Genomic DNA, 19,537 nt, shown 5'->3' with positions numbered 1-19,537 from the left:
TGTCTTTTTATCATATGCCTTCTGGTAATCTAAATACAGTATATCCACCTTTCTTGATATTCCCTCATTAGAACTCTAATACTTAATCAAACATGTTTTCCTTTTCAGAAAATCATGCTGACTTATCTGAATACACTGAAATTTCTAAATATCTGCATAATTAAATATCCTGCAAGTGTAAACACAGAACTTCATTTCATTGGTAGAGGCAAGAAAAAAGAACTGACATGTCAACCAATCAGTGCCCTCCTCAAATACAGAATAACTGTTGCTTCCCCTTAAATTGGCATTCTTGTAACTTCTCCTAATGAGTGCAACACAAAAAGCTTTGTCAAAATATGTCTTTTTTTTCAGTCTCTGTACTATTAAGTGACTATCTATCTTTAAAATTCACTTGCAGTTTCTTTTAACCTTTGTTAGTGATGCTTGCTCATGGCAAGTAAGGCAAATCCAGGAAAATCAACATATGAAAAATAAGTAGTGCCAAGTCCAATTTGGCAGTGGCAGAATGTTTGCCTAAGTTTGAAAATTTAGAAACATTCAAGTGGATTGGAAAATAACAAATATAACACCTGTTCAAGACAGAGACAAAAAGTATAAGACTGTAGACCAGTTAATCCAACATCCAAACTCACTGTTCTTGATGGACATACATTACAATAAATAGAAGATGGGTTAATTAACAGAATACAGATTCAGGGTGAGTGGATCACTTTCAGATTGACAAACTGAAGGATACCCATTGGCGTCAGTGCTGCGATCTCAATTATTTACAAGTTATATAAATGACTTGTAAAATATAATCAATGTGTTGAACTTAAATTTGTTGATCGTACAAAATAATTAGGAATGTGAGTTGGGAAGAAGGTACACAGTCTGCAAATGAACAGAAATAGGGTGAGTGAATGGGAACATGTTTGGCAGATGGAGTACAGTGTAGGACAATTTCAGGTTATCCACTTTGAAGGAAAGAATAGAAAGGTAGATTATTATTTAAATAGAGAGACACTACAGAATTCAATGGTACAAAGGGATGTGGATATCCTTATTCATTAATCACAAAAGTTTAGCATGTTGATAATTAAGAAGCTTAATAGAATATATAAAATTAAAATTCACCCACACCAGATTATAGTTCCACAGGTTTATTTGGAAGCAGTCGCTTTTAGAGCGCTGATCCTTCATCAGGTGGTTGTCAGGAGCAGCACTTTGAAAGCTACTGCTTCCAAATAAACCTGTTGGACTATAACTTGTTGTTGTGTGATTTTTAATTTTATATACCCCAGTCCAACACTGGCACCTCCAAATAATGGAATATTGACCTTTATTGCAAGGGAGATGGAGTATATGAATAAGGAAGTCTTGCTACAGCTACAGACTATATTGGTCTCCCATATTGGTCAGACCATATTGATACTGTATTGCAGAGACTTTGATCTTGTTACTGATGGAGGAAGGAAACTGTATTTGAGGCAGTTCAGGGAAGTTTCACTCTATTAATTTCTGGAATGAAGGAAATTTCCTCCAAGAAAGTTTGAACGAATTGGACCTCATTGGAAGAATGAGAATAATCCAATTCTGTGGGAGTTTAATGGGGTGACAGCTGAAAAGATGTTTCCCCTTGAGGAGGAAACCTGAAGTGAGCAAGCAGAGTTTCAAAATAAAAAGCCTCCCATTCAAAACAAAAGTGAGAATAAATTTAATCTCTCAGAGTATAAATAGTGATTAGGATTCACTTCCCCAGATAGTAGTGAAGGCTGGTTCACTAAATGCTGAGTTAGAAAGAATTTTGTCTTACAAGGGAGTTAAGAATTATGTATATTGGACAGGAAATTGGAACTAAGTCTAAAATTAGATAATCATGAGCTTATTGAACAATAGAACAGATTCAATGGGTTAAAGGCCTACTCTTACTCCTTATTCTTATTGGAAATGCAGCAGCCAATTTGATCAAATGAAGCGCCTGCAAAAAGCAATATGATGCTGATGAGTTAGCCTTCTTGTAAATTTTATTTTTGTGCTCAAGTGACACTTGAACCCATAAACTTCCCCACTGAGAATGCTCTGAATTGACCCATGACCAACAGGATAAAAGGTATCAGAGGATAATGGCCTATCAATTGTTTCAAAGACTGCAGACAGCTCAAAAAAGACAGTTTGCCATTATGTCAGAATATTGGAAGGACACAAATGGCATTTGATTTCTTTCTGTTGAATGTGTCTACCTGGTTACCTCTTTAATGCATATATATTTTTGACATGAAATAGTGAGAAGCTTAGAACAACAAAAATTATACAACACAGAAGGAGGCCATTCATCCAGCCTTGTCCATGCTGACCCAAAGAAACCCAGGTGCCCTTTCTAATCTAATCTTCCTGCACACAGCCCATAGTCCTGCAGCTTACTATACTAAGGTGCAGATCCAGGTATGTTCTTAACAAGTATTCAGGGTCTATGACTCCACCATTTACTCAGCCAGCAAATTTCATACACCCACCATCCTTGGTGTATAATTGTTTTCTGTTACTGTCCCTTTTTAATCACTTGACTTGAAATTTCTGCCAACAAGGTTCTCCTGTCTATCTTATCTCTACCACTCACAATTTTGAAAACTTCAATCATGTCACCTTTCAGCCTTCTCTGTTCCAAGAAAAGCAACCCCAATCTCTCCTGTATATACAATTCTCCAGTCCTGACAACATTCTAGTAAATCATCTCTGCACTCTCTCCACAGCAATTATATCCTTCCAATAATGTGGTAGCCAGAATTGCACACAATTTTCCAATTGTAGCCTCACCAATGTCTTATATATGCCTACTTTTGCATTCAATATCTCTGCCCTCTTTACAAACTTATTTACTTGCACACAAGGATCTCTAACTTACATAGAACATCAAAGTATAAACCCCTCAGCCTTGATGTTGTGCTGACCTGTGTAACCAATCTGAAGCCCATCTAACCTACACTATTCTATTTTTATCCATATATCTCTCCAATGACAGTTTTAATGCCTGTAAAGTTGGGGAGTCTGCTACTGTTGCAGTGCATTCCAAACCCCTACTACTCTGAGTAAAGAAACTACCTCTGACATCTGTCCTGTATCTATCACCCCTCAATTTAAAGCTATACTCCCTCATGCTATCCATCACTGTCCAAAGAAAAAGGCTCTCACTGTCCACCCTATCTAACTCTGTGATTATATTTTATGTCTCAATTAAGTCACCTCTCAACCTTCTTCTCTCCAATAGAAACACATTCAACTCTCTCAGCCTTTCCTCATAAGACATTACCTCCATACCAGGCAACATCCTAGTAAATCACCTCTGAACCCTTTCCAAAGCTTCCATATCCTTCCTATCATGCAGTGACCAGAACTGTACACAATACTCCAAGTGCAGCTACACTGGAGTTTTGTACAGCTGCAGCATGACCTCATGGTTCCAAAATTCAATCCCTATACTAATGAAAGCTAACACACCATATGCCTTCTTTACAACCCTATAAACCTGGCTGGCAACTTGCAGGGATCTATGTACATGGACATCGAGATCCCTCTGCTCATCTACACTGCCAAGAATCTTACCATTAGCCCAGTACTCTGCATTCCTATTGCTCCTTCCAAAGTGAATCACCTCACACTCTTCCGCATTAAACCCCACCTCTCAGCCCAGTTCTGCAGCTTATCTATGTCACTCTGTAACCTGCAACATCCTTCTTCACTACCCACAACTCTACTGGCTTTAATGTCATCTGCAAATTTACTAACCCATCCTTCTACACCCTCATTGAGGTCATTTATAAAAATGATAAACATTAGTTGACCCAAAACAGATCCTTGCATTACACTAATAACTGAACTACAGGATGAACATTTCCTATCAACCCACCACCCTTTGGATCAGAAATTGGCTAGCTGAAAGAAGACAAACTGCTGAATCCCCCTCAATCCCATGCCTCCATATTTTCTGCAATAGCCTACCGTGGGGAACTTTACTGAAATCCATATACATTCCATCAACCGCTTTACCCTCTTCCACCTGTTTAGTCACCTTCTCAGAGAAGTCAATAAGGTTAGTGAGGCATGACCTACCCTTCACAAAACTGTGTTGAGTATCCCTAATCAATGTATTTCTTTCTAGACAATTATAAATCCTATCTCTTATAACCTTTTCCAACACTTTACCAACAACCGAAGTAAGGCTCACTGGTCTATAATTGCCAAGGTTGTTTCTACTCCCCTTCTTGAACAAGACAACAACATTTACTATCTTCCAGTCTTCTGGCACTATTGCTATAGACAATGACATAAAGATCAAAGCCAAAGGTTCTGCAATTTCCTCCCTGAATTCCCAGAGAATCATAGAATAAATCCCATCTGGCCCAGGAGACTTATCAATTTTTACATTTTCCAGACTTGCAAACACCTCCTCCTTGTGAACCTCAAGCCCATCTAGTCTAGTAGCCTGTATCTCAGTATTCTCCTCAAAAATATTGTTTTTTTTTCTAGTGGAAATACTGACAAAGAATATTCATTCAGTGCTTCCCTGACTCAACACACAACTTCCCACTACTATCCTTGATTTGCCCTAATCTTACTCTCGTCATTCTTCTGTTCCTAACATACCTATAGAAAGTCTTAGGGCTTTCCTTGATTATATCCGCCAATGATTTCTCCTCCTGGCTCTTCTTAACTTCATCTACTCCTCTTAGCGTATTCCTGTTTATTATTCTCTTTTACTGTTTGACCTCCCTAAATGTATTAACTCACAACTATCAAAGTTGAACTCCACCTGCCACTTTCCCACTCACTCCACCAACCTATCTATATCATTTCTGTTTACTGCTATTTTCTACACTGTCCCCTACAGGGCAAATTGTTGTGTAGTCTGCAAATTTAAAAGTTATACTCCCAATGTTCAAGTCCGAATCATTAATGTACAAAGCAAGTAGGAGGGGTTCTCAACTCTGAAACCTGCAGAAGACTACTTGAAACAGATTTCCATTCGCAAGCCATTGACCATTACCCTATGTTTCCTGTTACAAAGCCTATTTGACATATTACATTGTTTTCCATGGGCTTTTATATTTTTGATGAGTCTTCCATGTGGGACCCTATCAAATGCCTTACCAAACTCCACGTGGAGAACAATCACGATACTATCCTCATTGCTCCTCCAAGTCACTTCCTCAAATAATTCAATCAAATTTGAAAGGCATGACCTCTCCTAACAAAGCCATGCTGACTATCTGTGACATGCCTTTCTAATTGACAATTTATCTACTCTCTCATGATTCACTCGAACCGCTGAAGTAAGCCTAACTGGCCTGTAATTATTTTGCATTTCCTTTCTACCCTTTCAAAACAACAGAATAACATTTGGTTCCTCCTGTCCTCTGGCGGCTCACATGTGTCCTGTGAAGAATGGAAAATAATCGTCATTTCCTCCCTAACTTCCTTCAATATTCTGGAGAGTGATCCATCCAGCCCTGGTAACTTACATAATTTCAAAGATTCCAACTTCGCCAATACTTCCTCTCTCATTATGATTATTTTGACGAATATTTCAACACTGATTCTCTTGAATTATTATATCCACATCATCCCTTTTCTTTTTGAATACGGAAACAAAATATTAATTTAAAATTTTTCCCATGTCTCTGCATCTTCACGCAGGTTTCCTTCTACATCTCTAATAGTTTGCACATTCCCTAAGCTATCCTTTTGCGCTTTATGTATTGGTAAAACATTCCTGGGTTCTCCTTTATCTTGATTGATGATATTTTTCATGTCTTCTCTTTGAATTCCTATTTCTTTTTTACTTGGTCCCTGCACTTTCTATATTCTTTAGGCTATCTGCTCTATTGAGTTTTTTAGTGAATTACATAAGATTTCTCTATCAATATAATCTTCCTTGTACTTTTCTGGACAACAATGGGAGGACTGTTCTTATTTTTAGAGTGGATATGTCTGCTTTATGCCCCAGCATTTCGCTTATTAGAAGCTTCCACTGGTTTACCACTGATTTATCCTTGAGCAATCATGTTGAGGTCACCCTCAGCCAAATCACTTCTCAGTTTTGAAAAATTTGCCTTCTTACAGTTAAAAACTTTTTCTCCTGATTTGTCTCTATCTTTTTCCATAATAATAGTAAATCTAACCGATTTGTGGCCACCATTCCCAATATGGTCATCTACTATCACTTCACCCACTTAACCATTTTCATTACTGAAAAATAAATCCAGAATTGTGACTCCGTTTGTTGTGTTTGTCATTTTTTAAAAAATTTCTGGACACAGTCCATGAATTTTTCACCCTGAATGTCCCTTTTTTGTTTGAAACCCGGTTGTTAACGGGATAGTTAAAGGCTCCACTTATTATTGGACTTTTATTCCTACAGGCAGAAATTTGTTTACATATATGTTGTTCTTTCTCCTTCTCATTATTTGAGTGTCTGTCGTGTGACTGTTCTTTATTATTTCTAAGCTCAACCCATAAAGCCTTTTTTGTTAGACCATTTAATATTTCATCCCTTTTCACAACTGTAATCAATTGTGATTAATTTCTTGAACCCTTACTGCTACACTCTTCCATTTTTGTCACCCACCCAATCCAGCCTGAAAACTCTTTATCTAGGGATAGTCAGCTATCAATTTTTCCTCTCCTTTAGTCAGGTCTTCGCTATAAGCAATGCTATCATGCAGATTTGCATCTATCTGTGCCCTTTGTGTATCTGTCTTGTTTGTAATAATTCTTGCATTGAAGTAAAAAGACCTCTACCCTGTCAAATATATCAATATTTTAAACTCTCTCTGATTATTGAATTATCTCCTGAAGTCTTTATTAGATCTATTAGTGACAGTCTCTCATTTATGGCATCACTTTTGGTTTCCGTCTCAAGTGGAAACATCTTTATATTTACCTATACTTTTACTGCCTCTGTTTGTTCATGCACAAGCATTCAGTTTTCTACAGTCTTTAATGTTTTGTTTTGGAGTGCTAACTGTGAAGTGATATGATTGAGCCTGTAACACCTGCTATTGTAAATCCAAACTTCTTGCGTAGCTGCTAAAAGGACACTGGACCTTCTGCACAGTAAGTTTTGGGAACTAAAACAAGAGGACCAACAATATTATGGAAGTCCGATTTTAACAGGACCTACACTGCCTGCTTTTACTGTTCCTTTGTGGCTTTTTTACAGGTTCAGCTGAGATCAGTTCGTTTCATATTTAATATTCAAGAATATTAAGCAGAAAAAGCTAGGAGTTATGTTGAGTGGTAGGTCTGCAAATAATCATAGATCAATACAGTTTTACTTGCCCAGCAGTGATTTCTTCACGGAGTCTGTGTAATTTTGTCAAGAGTTGTGACAAATGTTATGATTTGTCTCAGAAATAGATTCTAATTACCATCAAACAATTAACAAATTCATACACTGTTGGTTAAATAGAATCGAAAATTCATTGATATTTACACAAATGTCTTACATTTGCGGGAGAGCAGAGTTGCCTGAGGAGTCCGAAACCTGAAACTCCAAACTGTCCGACATAACTGCCGAGGAAGCACTTATGATGTAAATGATGTTTCTGCTGTTCAAATCTTTCTGTGTGAACTTATTCCAAATAAATCCCCCTAGGCAGCAACAAATCACAAGATCAGTGCATCTGTTAGTGTACATAAGAACAACAGTATTGTGATCCCTGAAATAAATAAAATTCTAAGAGATATTTTATTTTTTAAATACGGGATGTGAACTCATAGCTACCTATTTGCCATATGTCCCTCCTTGTCCGATGAAAATTCATAAAATTTATTCTCGGGAAATGTGTTATAAAATAAAATTGGATAATGTGAAAATATCATTTGGAAATTAGAAAAATGTGAGGTGATCTCATTGAAAAACAAGATTCTGAGAGGACTTGACTGTTTGGATGCAGAGAGGGTGTGGGTCTGGGTTAAGAATCTCTACCTAGATACAGGGCCTCAGAATAAGAGGCAGGCTAGAGAAGACAAAGATGAGGAAGAATTTCTTCATTTAGGTGCAGAGGAAGGCATTCATAGCTGAAGCTGAGAGAAGCATAAGGAGTGGGATGAGAAGTAGAGTTCAAGTCTAGGAGCAACCATAAATGTTTTGAAATGTGGAACGTACTTGAAAGACTCAACACCAGCTCGTGTATTTTGAGATTTCATATTTCTATAAATGCACAGTGGCAATGCAGAGTGAATTAAACTCACAGTAGGCTTGGAGGTTGGTGCATGGCGTGCAGAAGCCAGTGATGAGAGAAAGAGAGAGGGGGAGAAAATGAAAGAGAGACAATTAAAGTCGTGGGGAACTGCTGAGAGAGACAATAATAGAATTCTGGATAGAGTAATCTGAGCCATCACTAAGCGACATCTGCCACTTGCTGCATTAAAACATTTTTCTTCGTGTTGGCTTTGCTTCATTTGTAGTTACTTTAAATTTATGGCCTCTGCTTCTGTGTACTTCCACCAAAAGGAAAAGGTGTTCCCTTCCTACTCTGTCAAGACAGATCACCATTTTGAACACCTTGATCAAATCTCCTCTCCTTCCCATCTCCAAAGAAAAGTCTCAATTATTTCAAATCTATTTAGGTAACTGAAACTCCTCCTCATTGGGACCATTCTTGTGAATCTTTTCTGCACCCTCTCTAATGCCTTCACATCCTTGCTAAGATTGTGAACTTTTACTTCCAGAAGGGTAATTTACCTGGTGCAGCAATATTTACATTATAAGAACTAAATGTCTCACCTGACATCTGCATATATTCCATCAGTATCTGGGCTGTAAGTTGTTTGGTTACATACAGTAGCATGCTTCATCACCAATCCATGCTTCAAGCAGCCAGAATACAATGGAGAATGAGGCATTTATATCCTCAGGTTATAGATTGTGATCATAGTGATGATACGATTATATCTGTTAAAGATATCCTGTATACTAATTGGGAAACATGACAAAATGTGGTGCTGAAAAGGAAGCACAGTTCTCTAGTTGAAATTGAACCAATGTCTTGTACAGGTTTACTCTGTGCAATTAAAGAGCTGCTGTGAATACAGCATTCCTTGACAAGATGATATCATTCAACAAAGTATGACTGCAAGGAATCCAAGCAAAGTGATCTGGAGTGATTCAATGGAAGAAGCCATAGTAAATAGAATTATAATTCACAAAATTAAACTGGTTTTGGTTTTCAGATACCAATCACCTTGGCTGCAAAATATCAGAGCCAGATTTCTAACATTCAACCATTTGCAATAGCTTCATCAGATTGTTGCTTTATCACAAATCCCAGAGAGGAGCTGTTTGCTAATTATTCCAAAGTGTTCATTGCTATTCAAACTCCTTTTATACTGAAACAATCAACGGCTGGGTACAACAGGAACCAGACCTAATTTGCATCACAGGGCCAGAAATCAATATTTTCATTAAGACAAACTAATTGCTACATCCCCTTACCTTCATCACCATCACCGTGGCCCCCATTGTGCAGCAATATATAACAGTATTGAGAAAAGAACTTAATAGTATTAACATATTTTAAGGTGGCACGGTGGTTAGCACTGCTGCCTCACGTGCCAGGTACCCAAGTTAGACTCCAGCCTCAGGCAACTGTCTGTGCGGAGTTTGCACATTTTCCCAGCATCTGCGTTGGTTTCCTCCGGGTGCTCCAATTTCCTCCCACAGTGCAGGTTAGGTAAATTGGCCACGCTAAGCTGCCCATAGTGTTCAGGGATGTATAGGTTAAATCCATTAGTTAGGAGTAAATGTGGAGTAATAGGGTAGGGGAATGGGTCTGGGTGGGTTACTCTTTGGAGGGTTAATGTGGACTTGGGCCAAATAACCCGTTTCCAAACTGTAGGGATTCTATCAATATTGCTATGGTAAGATTGTATTCTGTGATCAATGCTAACACATGGCTTCAATGAAACCATTGGGGTCTGTAGGAGAATGTTCAGGTAAATGCAAGAATAATAAAAAGAAGAATTAAAGCTGGCTTGGAAGAGACATTTACAAATGTTATCAGTGCATTTGAATCTGATGCTCACTACCATGAACAAACAGTGCAGAATGGAGTGCCTGTGCTGTTACATTGTCATTGCCAAGTGTCGCAGCACATCAACATGACATTTTTTTCTAAATTTATCCATTTAAAGCATATAATTTCACACTTATTCAGCTCAATGCACCTTCCATAATTCTTTGGTCTTCCATATGGAGAACCTGTTTGAATAGTTTAAAATTAAAGGCAGACTCAAGGCCTGAGCAACAGTAAACAGGTGTAATTTACATGTCTTTTCTGCCAATTCTAATAAATTGGATTTGCCAATTTATCTTTGGTGTCTGAACCTATGGCCTGTATCTACTGGAATATATGGCAAATATATGTTAAATAAAAAACAAAATGAGAATTGGATATAATTAGAGTGGGTGACGTTGTGATCTGGACAGAGACCATCAATGCTGGAGAGTGGGAAATGGAGGAGAAATCTCAGATTCATAGACTTTTAAAGCACCAAAAGGCCGTTCTGCCCATCAAGTCTGCACCAATATAACTACTATGAAAGGTGAGCTAACTCCAATTTTCTGCACTTGAATGTTATATTCTTGAATGTTATATCTCAAGTGCTCCCTCAAGTATTTTTTAAAAGTTGAGAGGTTTCCAGCCTCCACTATCTTTCCGGACAGTTCATTCCAGATTCCCACCATCCACTGACTGAAAAAGTTTTTTATTCCCAAATCCCCTCTGAATTTCCCATCCCTTACCCTCAAACAATACCTTCGCAAGGTTGATTCCTCAACCAAGGTGATCAGCTGCTCTCTATCCACCCTGTCTATACCCCTCATAATCTTATACACCTCAATCATGACCTCTCTCAGTCTTTGCTCCAAAGAAAACAATCCAAGCCTATCTCGTCTCTCCTTATAGCTCAATTTCTCCATCCCAGACAACATCCTAATGAGAGTTTAGATCAGAGTAGTGCTGTAAAAGCACAGCATCTGCTGTGCTTTTCCAGCACCAATCTGATCTAAACTCTGGTTCCCAGCATCTGCAGTCCTCACTTTTGCTTAACATCCTGATGAACCTCCTCTGTACCTTTGTTACTGCTATCACATCCTTTCTGCAGTGAGGTGACTAAAATTGCACACAGGACTCCAGCTGCGGCCTGACCAACAACTCTAACATTACCTCCTTGCTCTTACCCTCTATGCTACGATTGATGTGTTCTCAACTATCCTATTCACATGCTGTGCCAGTTGAATCCAGTCCTGGTGACATGCTGGTAACATTACTGATTCAGACGAGTGAGTGTCTGGCATGGAATCCCAAAACGTTTACCAATGGTTGGTCTGCAGGACCCTCTAGATATTACAAGCCTGAGTCTGACCACACTTTCTGCCAGAGTCAAAAAGTGTGGCACTGGTAAAGCTCAGCAGGTCAGGCAGCATCTGAGGAGCAGGACAATTGAAGTTTTGTGAATAAGCACTTCATCTCCCCCCACCTCATCCCAGATCCAACCCTCTAACCCAGCACCACCCTCTTGACCTGAGCTATATGTACATCTTCTTTCCCATCTATCCGCTCCACCCTCCTCACTGACCTATCACTATTATCCCTCACCTGCATCCACCTATCGCCTTCCCAGCTACCTTTGCCGCAACCCCACCACCACCTCCCCATTAATCTCTCAGACCCCTTCCGCCTCCACATTCCTGATGAAGGGTTCATGCCCAAAACATTGACTCCTGTTCCTCGGATGCTGCCTGACCTGCTGTGCTTTTTCAGCACCACACGTTTTGACTCTGATTCTCCAGCATCTACAGTCTTCACTTTCTCTAAGAGCTACTGTCAGACGAACAGAGAGTACTGACATGTCAACAATGTGAACCAAGAGGGCAAGAGCAGAAAAATCCCATCCTGATGAAGAAACGCCATGAATGTATTCTTGTCCTATCAGGAGAGCCAGAAAACATTCAGAAATAATGATGAGAACAGTCCATTAAGTCACTTAAGATTTACCAAAAATGTTAACCAGAACACTGAGCTCATAGTTGGCAGCACTATACAAGAAATCTAAAGCATGCTCTAAAAGGAAAAAAAATTGAGACACTGGAAAATACTTTAAACAAAGGACCATCATCAATATCTAGGGAGTAACGCTAATCATAAGTTTAGCCAACTGAGCCATGTCAACAATACAGCTAAAAGCACAAGCTTATCCTCACCTCCACGCTCGAGGGAAAATAGCCCCAGCCTATTTAGCCTCTCCCTACAGTTCAAACCCTCCAACCCTGAGAACAACCTTATACATCTTTTATGAACCCTTTCAAGTTTCACGACATCCTTCCTGTATCGGAGAGACCAGAATTGCACGCAGTTTCCAAAACTGGCCTAACCGATATCTTGGCTGAAAATGTGTTGCTGGTTAAAGCACAGCAGGTTAGGCAGCATCCAAGGAACAGGAAATTCGATGTTTTGGGCATAAGCCCTTCATCAGGAATCCTGATGAAGGGCTAATGCCCGAAACGTCGAATTTCCTATTCCTTGGATGCTGCCTAACCTGCTGTGCTTTAACCAGCAACACATTTTCAGCTGTGATCTCCAGCATCTGCAGACCTCATTTTTTACCCTAACCGATATCTTGTACAGCTGCAACATGACCTCCTATACTCAATGTACTGACCAATAAAGGAAAATCCCAGTCTTCTTCACTGGGACTTCACTTTCATGGAACTATGAATCTGCATTCCAAGGTCTCTTTGTTCAGCAACATTCCCCAGGACCTTAGCATTAAGTGTACAAGTTTTAGCCTGATTTGTCTTTCCACAATGCTGCACCTCACATTTATCTAAATTAAACTCGATCTGCCATTCATTGACTCCATAGGCCATCTGATCAAGGTCCTGGGGTATTCTGACATAACCTTCTTTGCTGTCTATGACATCTTCAAATTTGGTGTCATCTGCAAACTTACTACCAATACTTTCTACATTCACGTCTAAATCACTTGTATAAATGATGAAAAGCAATGGACCCTGTACCATTCGTTGTGCCACACCACTGTTTACAGGCCTCCATTCTGAAAAGCAATCGTCTATTACCACCCTCTGTCTTTTATCTTTGAGCCAATTCTGTATCCAAATGGCTAGTTCTTCCTATATTCCATGGGCTCTAACCTTACTAACCAATCTACTCTGAGGAACCTTGTCAAACACGTTACTGAAGATCATATAGATCCTGCCCACTGCTCTGCCCTCATCAATCCTATTTTGTTACTTCCTCAAAACACTTTGTCAAGTTAGTGAGACATGATGTCCCACACACAACTCCGTGATGACTAACCTTTGCCTTTCCAAATCCATGTAAATCCTGTCCTCCTGGCATTTCCTTACCACCTGTCCTAAATAATGGTACCACGATAGCCAACCCCCAAGGTTTTCAGCACCTCACCTGTGGCTATTGATAATACAAATATCTCAGCAGGGACCCAGCAATCACTTCCCTAGCTTCCCACAGAGTTCTAGGGAAGCTAGGGATCAGGTCCCAGGGATTTAGTTATTTAACTTGAAATAAATATGGAGGTATCTGTAACTATTAATTACTTGAGAATATAAATAACTGAAAAATTACTTATGAAATCTTGAAAGCATAAAGTACTGTACCAGTGGTAACATTTTCCAAGTAACCAATATTTGGCTCACGTAAAATATGGTAAATGAGTTCTTCATCTTTACTATCACGATCAGATGCTTTCAAGTGTCGAGAGGAAATATATATTCCGTACTTTTGATTTTTGAACACTTCAACTTGTGACGGACACTGAAGGTAGACAATTCTAGGGAAAGCCTTGTCCTTATGGTCCACCTGAGCAAAAGCAATAAATCATAAATTATCATCAGTTTCATTACAAAGAATCTTTTCTTAAATTATTCATCGCTTCATATTATTAATTTAGTTAAAAATCACACAACACCAGGTTCTAGTCCAACAGGTTTATTTGCAAGTTCAAGCTTTCAGAACGCTGCTCCTTCACCAGAACTACCAATTACCTGATGGAGGAGCAGCACTCTGAAAGCATGTACTTTCAAGTAAATCTGTTGGACTATAATCTGTGTTGTGTGATTTTTAACTTTATCCACCCCAGTTCCAACACCGGCTCCTCCACATCATAGTTATTGATGTTTTACATCGTCTGCAAATGAAAGAAGAAAGAAGTTTTCACATACATTTTAATAGAATTCTCAAAACTAACCGGAGCAACAAACAAAGAAAATGTCCAGTCTTCACTCATTTGCCACAGTAAAAGTGTTCAGTTTTAGCATACATCACAAAACAATACACTGAGCTGGACCAGCTATTCAAATACTGTGTCTCTAAGAGCAAGTCAGAGGCTAGGCAGTAACTCATTGCCCAAAAGCTGTTTATTGCCTACATGGCACAAGTCAGACGTGTGAAGAAATACTCCCCAACTGCCTGGCTGATGGTAACTCCAATAACACTCAAGAAGCTCAACACTCAGAACAAAGCAGCCAGTTTGACTGGCACGCCATCCACCACCTTCAACATCCACTCTCTCCACCTCCAACATTGAGTGGCAGCAGTGTATATCATTTACAAGTTGCACTGCAACAGCCAACCAAGACTACTTCAAAGACACCAACCATTTGAAAGGTCAAGGACAGCAGATGTGTGGAGATAGTCACCCTCCAAACTATGCACCATCCTGACTTGGAACTATATGTAAATCTTCACTCTCACTGAGTCAAACTCCCTTTCCAATGCACAATGGGTGCACCTACCATCTCACACAGGGGTCAAAAATGTTTCCTCTTCCATCCCCATGCTCTCTTTAAGAGTTTTCAAGGGCTTTTTCTCACTAACTCCTTCATTAGCTGACTGCAGTCACATACTAACAATAAATTCTGTATTTGTACTAAGCTCTGGATATTTCACAGAGCACAGAAGTAGAATTAGAACAGTTCAGTAATATAATTGTATATATTATGCATATATAAAATAGGTTATAATTGTAACATAATTCATCACCATTCCATTAAGCTTGATTTGATTTAATTAATTTGTGGACATCATAGAACTTAAAAGCACAGCAACTGGTAAAGTAAACAATAGATTCTTTTTCTAAAATAACGGACAAATTCTTTGTAAAAAGCACATGTGAGAGATTCAAGATGGCGGCAGTCCAGCAAGTCTGAGTCTGTAGTGCTCTGCCTAAGACTCGGGCAAAGTGGGGCACCCATCTTCACCTCACCCTTTAAACCATTTAAGAAAGCTCTTGCCCAGCGTAGTTAGTCATTTTACATCAAACTTGGATAGTTTGGTGTTGTTTCTAAAATGACTAAGGGCAAAAACTCCTGCAACTCGCTACAGATAGGAACCCTTCCCCGGCCCCCTCCAGCAGCAGCAGAGATGTCCGCGGCTGCCTTGGGGGAACTTACCTGCAGAGGCGAGCCTGCTCTCTGAGATCACCAAACTTCAAGAGAAGAACGATGCTTTTATTGAGGTGTCCCTCAGAAGCATGACCGAGAAATCGAAAAACTTGAGCAGAGGGTCAAAGCAATGGGCCGCGGCCTCTGAGACGGCTGCCGAGTCATCCGTAGGTCAGGTCCGGGCTCTCGAGTAGCGAATCCGGACCCTGGAGGAGAGCATCGATAACCTTGATAATCGGGGCTGTTGGAAAAACATTTGGTTGCTGGGCATTCCTGAACAGGAGGAGGAAGGCCAACTTATAGACTTTTTGGAGCAAAGGGTCCCATAATTATTGAAGTTGGAATCAGGACCGGGCCAGGTGCGGGTGGAGTGAGCCCACCAGGTTGCTGTACACAGGCCTGGGATGGACCAGCGCTCCCGCCCAGTTCTAATCTGACTCTAATGTTACAAAGACAAACAAATTCTCTGGAAGCCTCCAGAGTCCTAGGGAAGGATCCCAGGCCATGATGCACAAAGGTTCCAGAATAATGTTACTCCAGGACTTCTCTCCAGCAGTGGTCTGCAAGAGGAGGGTATTAGATAAGGCGAGGAAGTGTCTGAGAGACCTAAGTATCCAATACTCTATGCGTTAAATGGCAACGTTGCACTTCAGCCATGGAGGATCTGTTTACAACTTTGGGTCACCAGAAAAAGCAAAAGAATTCTTGGACTCTCTTAAATAGGCTGCAGGACTTGAACCGTATGCATAACGACTTTATTTCTACCCACCCCCCCCCCCCTTTTTTTATGTTGATCCCCTTTTTTTCTTTTTTTTTCATTATCCTTCTTCCACTTATTCTTCCCTGGGGGTGGGAAGGTGGTGGTGGTGGGGGGGGGGGGGGGGGGGGGGGGGGGGGGGGGTGGGGAGGAGGCAGGGTTTGGTTCTTCACTTTTCCTTGGTTTCCTTTTTATAGCTCGTGTGGCTTACTCAATTTGTGGGCGAGGGGTGTTTGCTTTGTCTTGCCTATTTCTTAAGAGTGGGATTTTCCTCTTTTCTCATTTTACTTAGTTGTCTAATATTCGCCGGGATAGTAATGTTGTAATTTTATATATTCCTATTTTCCTAATAGGGCACATGGTATTGGGGCAAAGTACTAACTTGGATTGAAAGTTGGTTGGCTGACAGGAAACAAAGAGTAGTGATAAACGGCTCCATTTTCGAATGGCAGGCAGTGACCAGTGGGGTACCGCAGGGATCAGTGCTGGGACCTCAGCTTTTTACAATATATATTAATGATATAGAAGATGGTATTAGTAATAACATTAACAAATTTGCTGATGATACTAAGCTGGGTGCATGGTGAAATGTGAGGACGATGTTAGGAGATTACAGGGTGACCTGGACAGGTGAGGTGAGTGGTCAGATGCATGGCAGGTACAGTTTAATGTGGATAAATGTATGGTTATCCACTTTGGTGGCAAGAACAGGAAGGTAGATTACTAACTAAATGGAATCAATTTAGGTAAAGGGGCAGTACAAAGAGATCTGGGTGTTCTTGTACACCAGTCAATGAAGGTAAGCATGCAGGTACAGCAGGTAGTAAAGAAGGCTAATAGCATGCTGGCCTTCATAACAAGAGGGATTGAGTATAGAAGCAAAGAGGTTCTTCTGCAGCTGTACAGGGCCCTGGTGAGACCACACCTGGAGTATTGTGTGCAGTTCTGGTCTCCAAATTTGAGGGAAGACATTCTGACTATTGAGGGAGTGCAGCGCAGGTTCACAAGATCAATTCCTGGAATGGCGGGACTATCTTATGCTGATAGACTGGAGCGACTGGGCTTGTAGACCCTTGAGTTTAGAAGACTGAAGGGGGATCTGATTGAGACACAAGATTATTAAAGGATTGGACACTCTGGAGGCAGGAAACATGTTTCCGCTGATGGGTGAGTGCCGAACCAGAGGATACAGCTGAAAAATACGGGGTAGACCACTTAGGACAGAGATGAGGAGAAACTTCTTCACCCAGAGAGTGGTGGCTGTGTGGAATGCTCTGCTCCAGAAGGCAGTGGAGGCCCAGTCTCTGGATTCATTTAAGAAAGATTTGGATAGAGCTTTCAAGGATTGTGGAATCAAGGGTTATGGAGATAAGGCAGGAACAGGTTACTGATTAAGGATGATCAGCCATGATCATATTGAATGGTGGTGCAGGCTCGAAGGGCAGAATGGCCTACTCCGTACCTATTGTCTATTGTACCATGTTTGCTAAATGCACCCAGGTGTGTGTGTGTGGTTACTCACTTTTAACTCTGGTTTTACAAAATACTTGAATTTGTATACTCCATTCTATAAAGCCTGGGCCGAGGGCAGGGCCTTAGCTAGGAGAGGTTATGATGGGGTTATTGATAGGTAGTTATGCCCCCTGGAAGCAAGGGGGAATGTCTTTTACTTAGGAATAGCTTTTAATTGTGCTGGTTTAAATGTTTTAAAGAATATTTGTATTTGTGAATTTCCTACAGTCTTATTCAAGGTTTTCGGAGTGTGGTTCTTCCTCCTGGAGGGGTCTCAAGCTTGCCTGGATGATCATGGCTAGCCATTCGCTTAGGTGGTGTACCTGGAATGTCAAGGGGAGTAATTCACCAATCAAAAGGATAATGATATTATCAAGTCTCAAAGAAGAAAGGGTCGATGTAGTTCTCTTACAGGAGACGCATCTACTTAACAAAGAGCATTTAAAGCTACAACAGAGTGGATTTGATCAGGCTTTTTTCTCATCTTTCAGTTCAAAAAGTAGGGGAGTAGCCATTCTTATTCAGAAGAATCTTCCTTTCCAAATGTTAAGCCAGATAAAAGATGAGTCTGGACAGTATATATTGATCAAAGTTCTAATACATGGAGAAGAATATGGCATTTAGAATCTTTATTGCCCCCTGGTGCACCCCTTTAAATTTGTAACAGAAGCATTCTCTAAGTTGATGGCTTTTGAAGTCTGCCATACAATTATAGGAGGAGATTTTAATTGTATTTTAGACCCAGAGACAGATACCTAAGAGCACTATGGGTATATCTCTAAGATCGAGACAAGTGGCAGATCTGAATAAGGAGTTAGGGCTAGTAGATGCATGGAGGTGCCTTCACCCCCAGGGTAGAGACTTTACTTTCTACTCTAACCCACACAAGTGCCATACCAGAATTGTTTTTTGCCCCCTCGACCCTTTTGAATTCCGTACTGTCTTGTAAAATATGTAATATAGCTATTTCTAATCATGCCGCAGTATAATTTGGAAGTCAAGATTAGGGATGATAGGATAGGCCCCCGACATTGGAATATGGATCCATTCTTATTGAAAGATAGCAAATTGATAAAGTATTTTTCGCAGGAATTCAAAACCTTCTGGGAAATTAATTCAGGTATGGCCAGTAACCCGATGATGTGGAAGACCATTAAGGCATATGCGTGAGACTTGGTCATCTCATATTCTTCGACCCAGAAAAAACAAAAGGGAGAGCAATAGCACCTGATCGAGGCTCGCTTGAAGGCAGCTGAGACAGCGTATCTTAACAGGCCTTCCATTAGTAAGTTACAAAGGATCACAGTCCTTAGGGCAGCCTTGAATACCGTACTTACCCAAACAGCAAAGAGGGAAATATTATTCGCAAAGCAGAGATTATTTGAATATGGCAACAAAGCCTGGCAGATACCTGGCATACCTTACTAGAAAGAAAAAGGCTCCTCAAGCCATTACATCCATTAGAAAAAGTGCTGGTACCCTGACTTGTGATTGTAAAAAGATCAATACAGCCTTTAGAGAGTTCTATTTTGAACTGTATAAATCGCAGGACTGTGAGGATAGAACTGAGAAGATGGAATCCTTTTTAGAAATCTGACCCTTCTGGGCTTAACCTCTGAGCAGGTGTCGATCTTGAATGCCCTCCTGACAACCCAGGAAGCACTCGACACAATTAGACTGCTTCAGAGTGGCAAAGTGCCTGTACCAGATGGATTCCAGGTTGAGTTCTATAAAGAATTTATAGAAGAACTGGCCGGACCACTAATAAATATGTATAATTATTCACATAGTCAGGACTG

General features: G+C 40.2%; 1 protein-coding gene and 1 long non-coding RNA gene across 7 annotated transcripts in view; one reads left to right on the top strand and one right to left on the bottom strand.

Moving 5' to 3' along the window:
* Nucleotides 1-19,537, bottom strand: part of frem1a (Fras1 related extracellular matrix 1a) — a 400,521-nt gene that overhangs the window by 53,435 nt on the left and 327,549 nt on the right. For 3 of the 4 annotated variants that reach the window (XM_060838775.1, XM_060838793.1, XM_060838803.1), the window contains 2 exons: nucleotides 13,685-13,886; nucleotides 7,488-7,632 (listed from right to left, as the gene is read on the bottom strand). In XM_060838775.1, the coding sequence (XP_060694758.1) occupies nucleotides 7,488-7,632; nucleotides 13,685-13,886 (347 nt within the window). The remainder of the gene's footprint in view (nucleotides 1-7,487; nucleotides 7,633-13,684; nucleotides 13,887-19,537) is intronic. The other variant, XM_060838786.1, reaches the window with a different exon arrangement.
* The window catches only part of LOC132824390 (uncharacterized), a 139,840-nt gene that overhangs the window by 92,922 nt on the left and 27,381 nt on the right, over nucleotides 1-19,537 (top strand). The window lies entirely within an intron of this gene.

Source organism: Hemiscyllium ocellatum, chromosome 2 (genome assembly GCF_020745735.1).
Source record: "Hemiscyllium ocellatum isolate sHemOce1 chromosome 2, sHemOce1.pat.X.cur, whole genome shotgun sequence".
Lineage (NCBI taxonomy): Eukaryota > Metazoa > Chordata > Chondrichthyes > Orectolobiformes > Hemiscylliidae > Hemiscyllium > Hemiscyllium ocellatum.
This window is presented reverse-complemented; position numbering and strand designations above follow the sequence as displayed.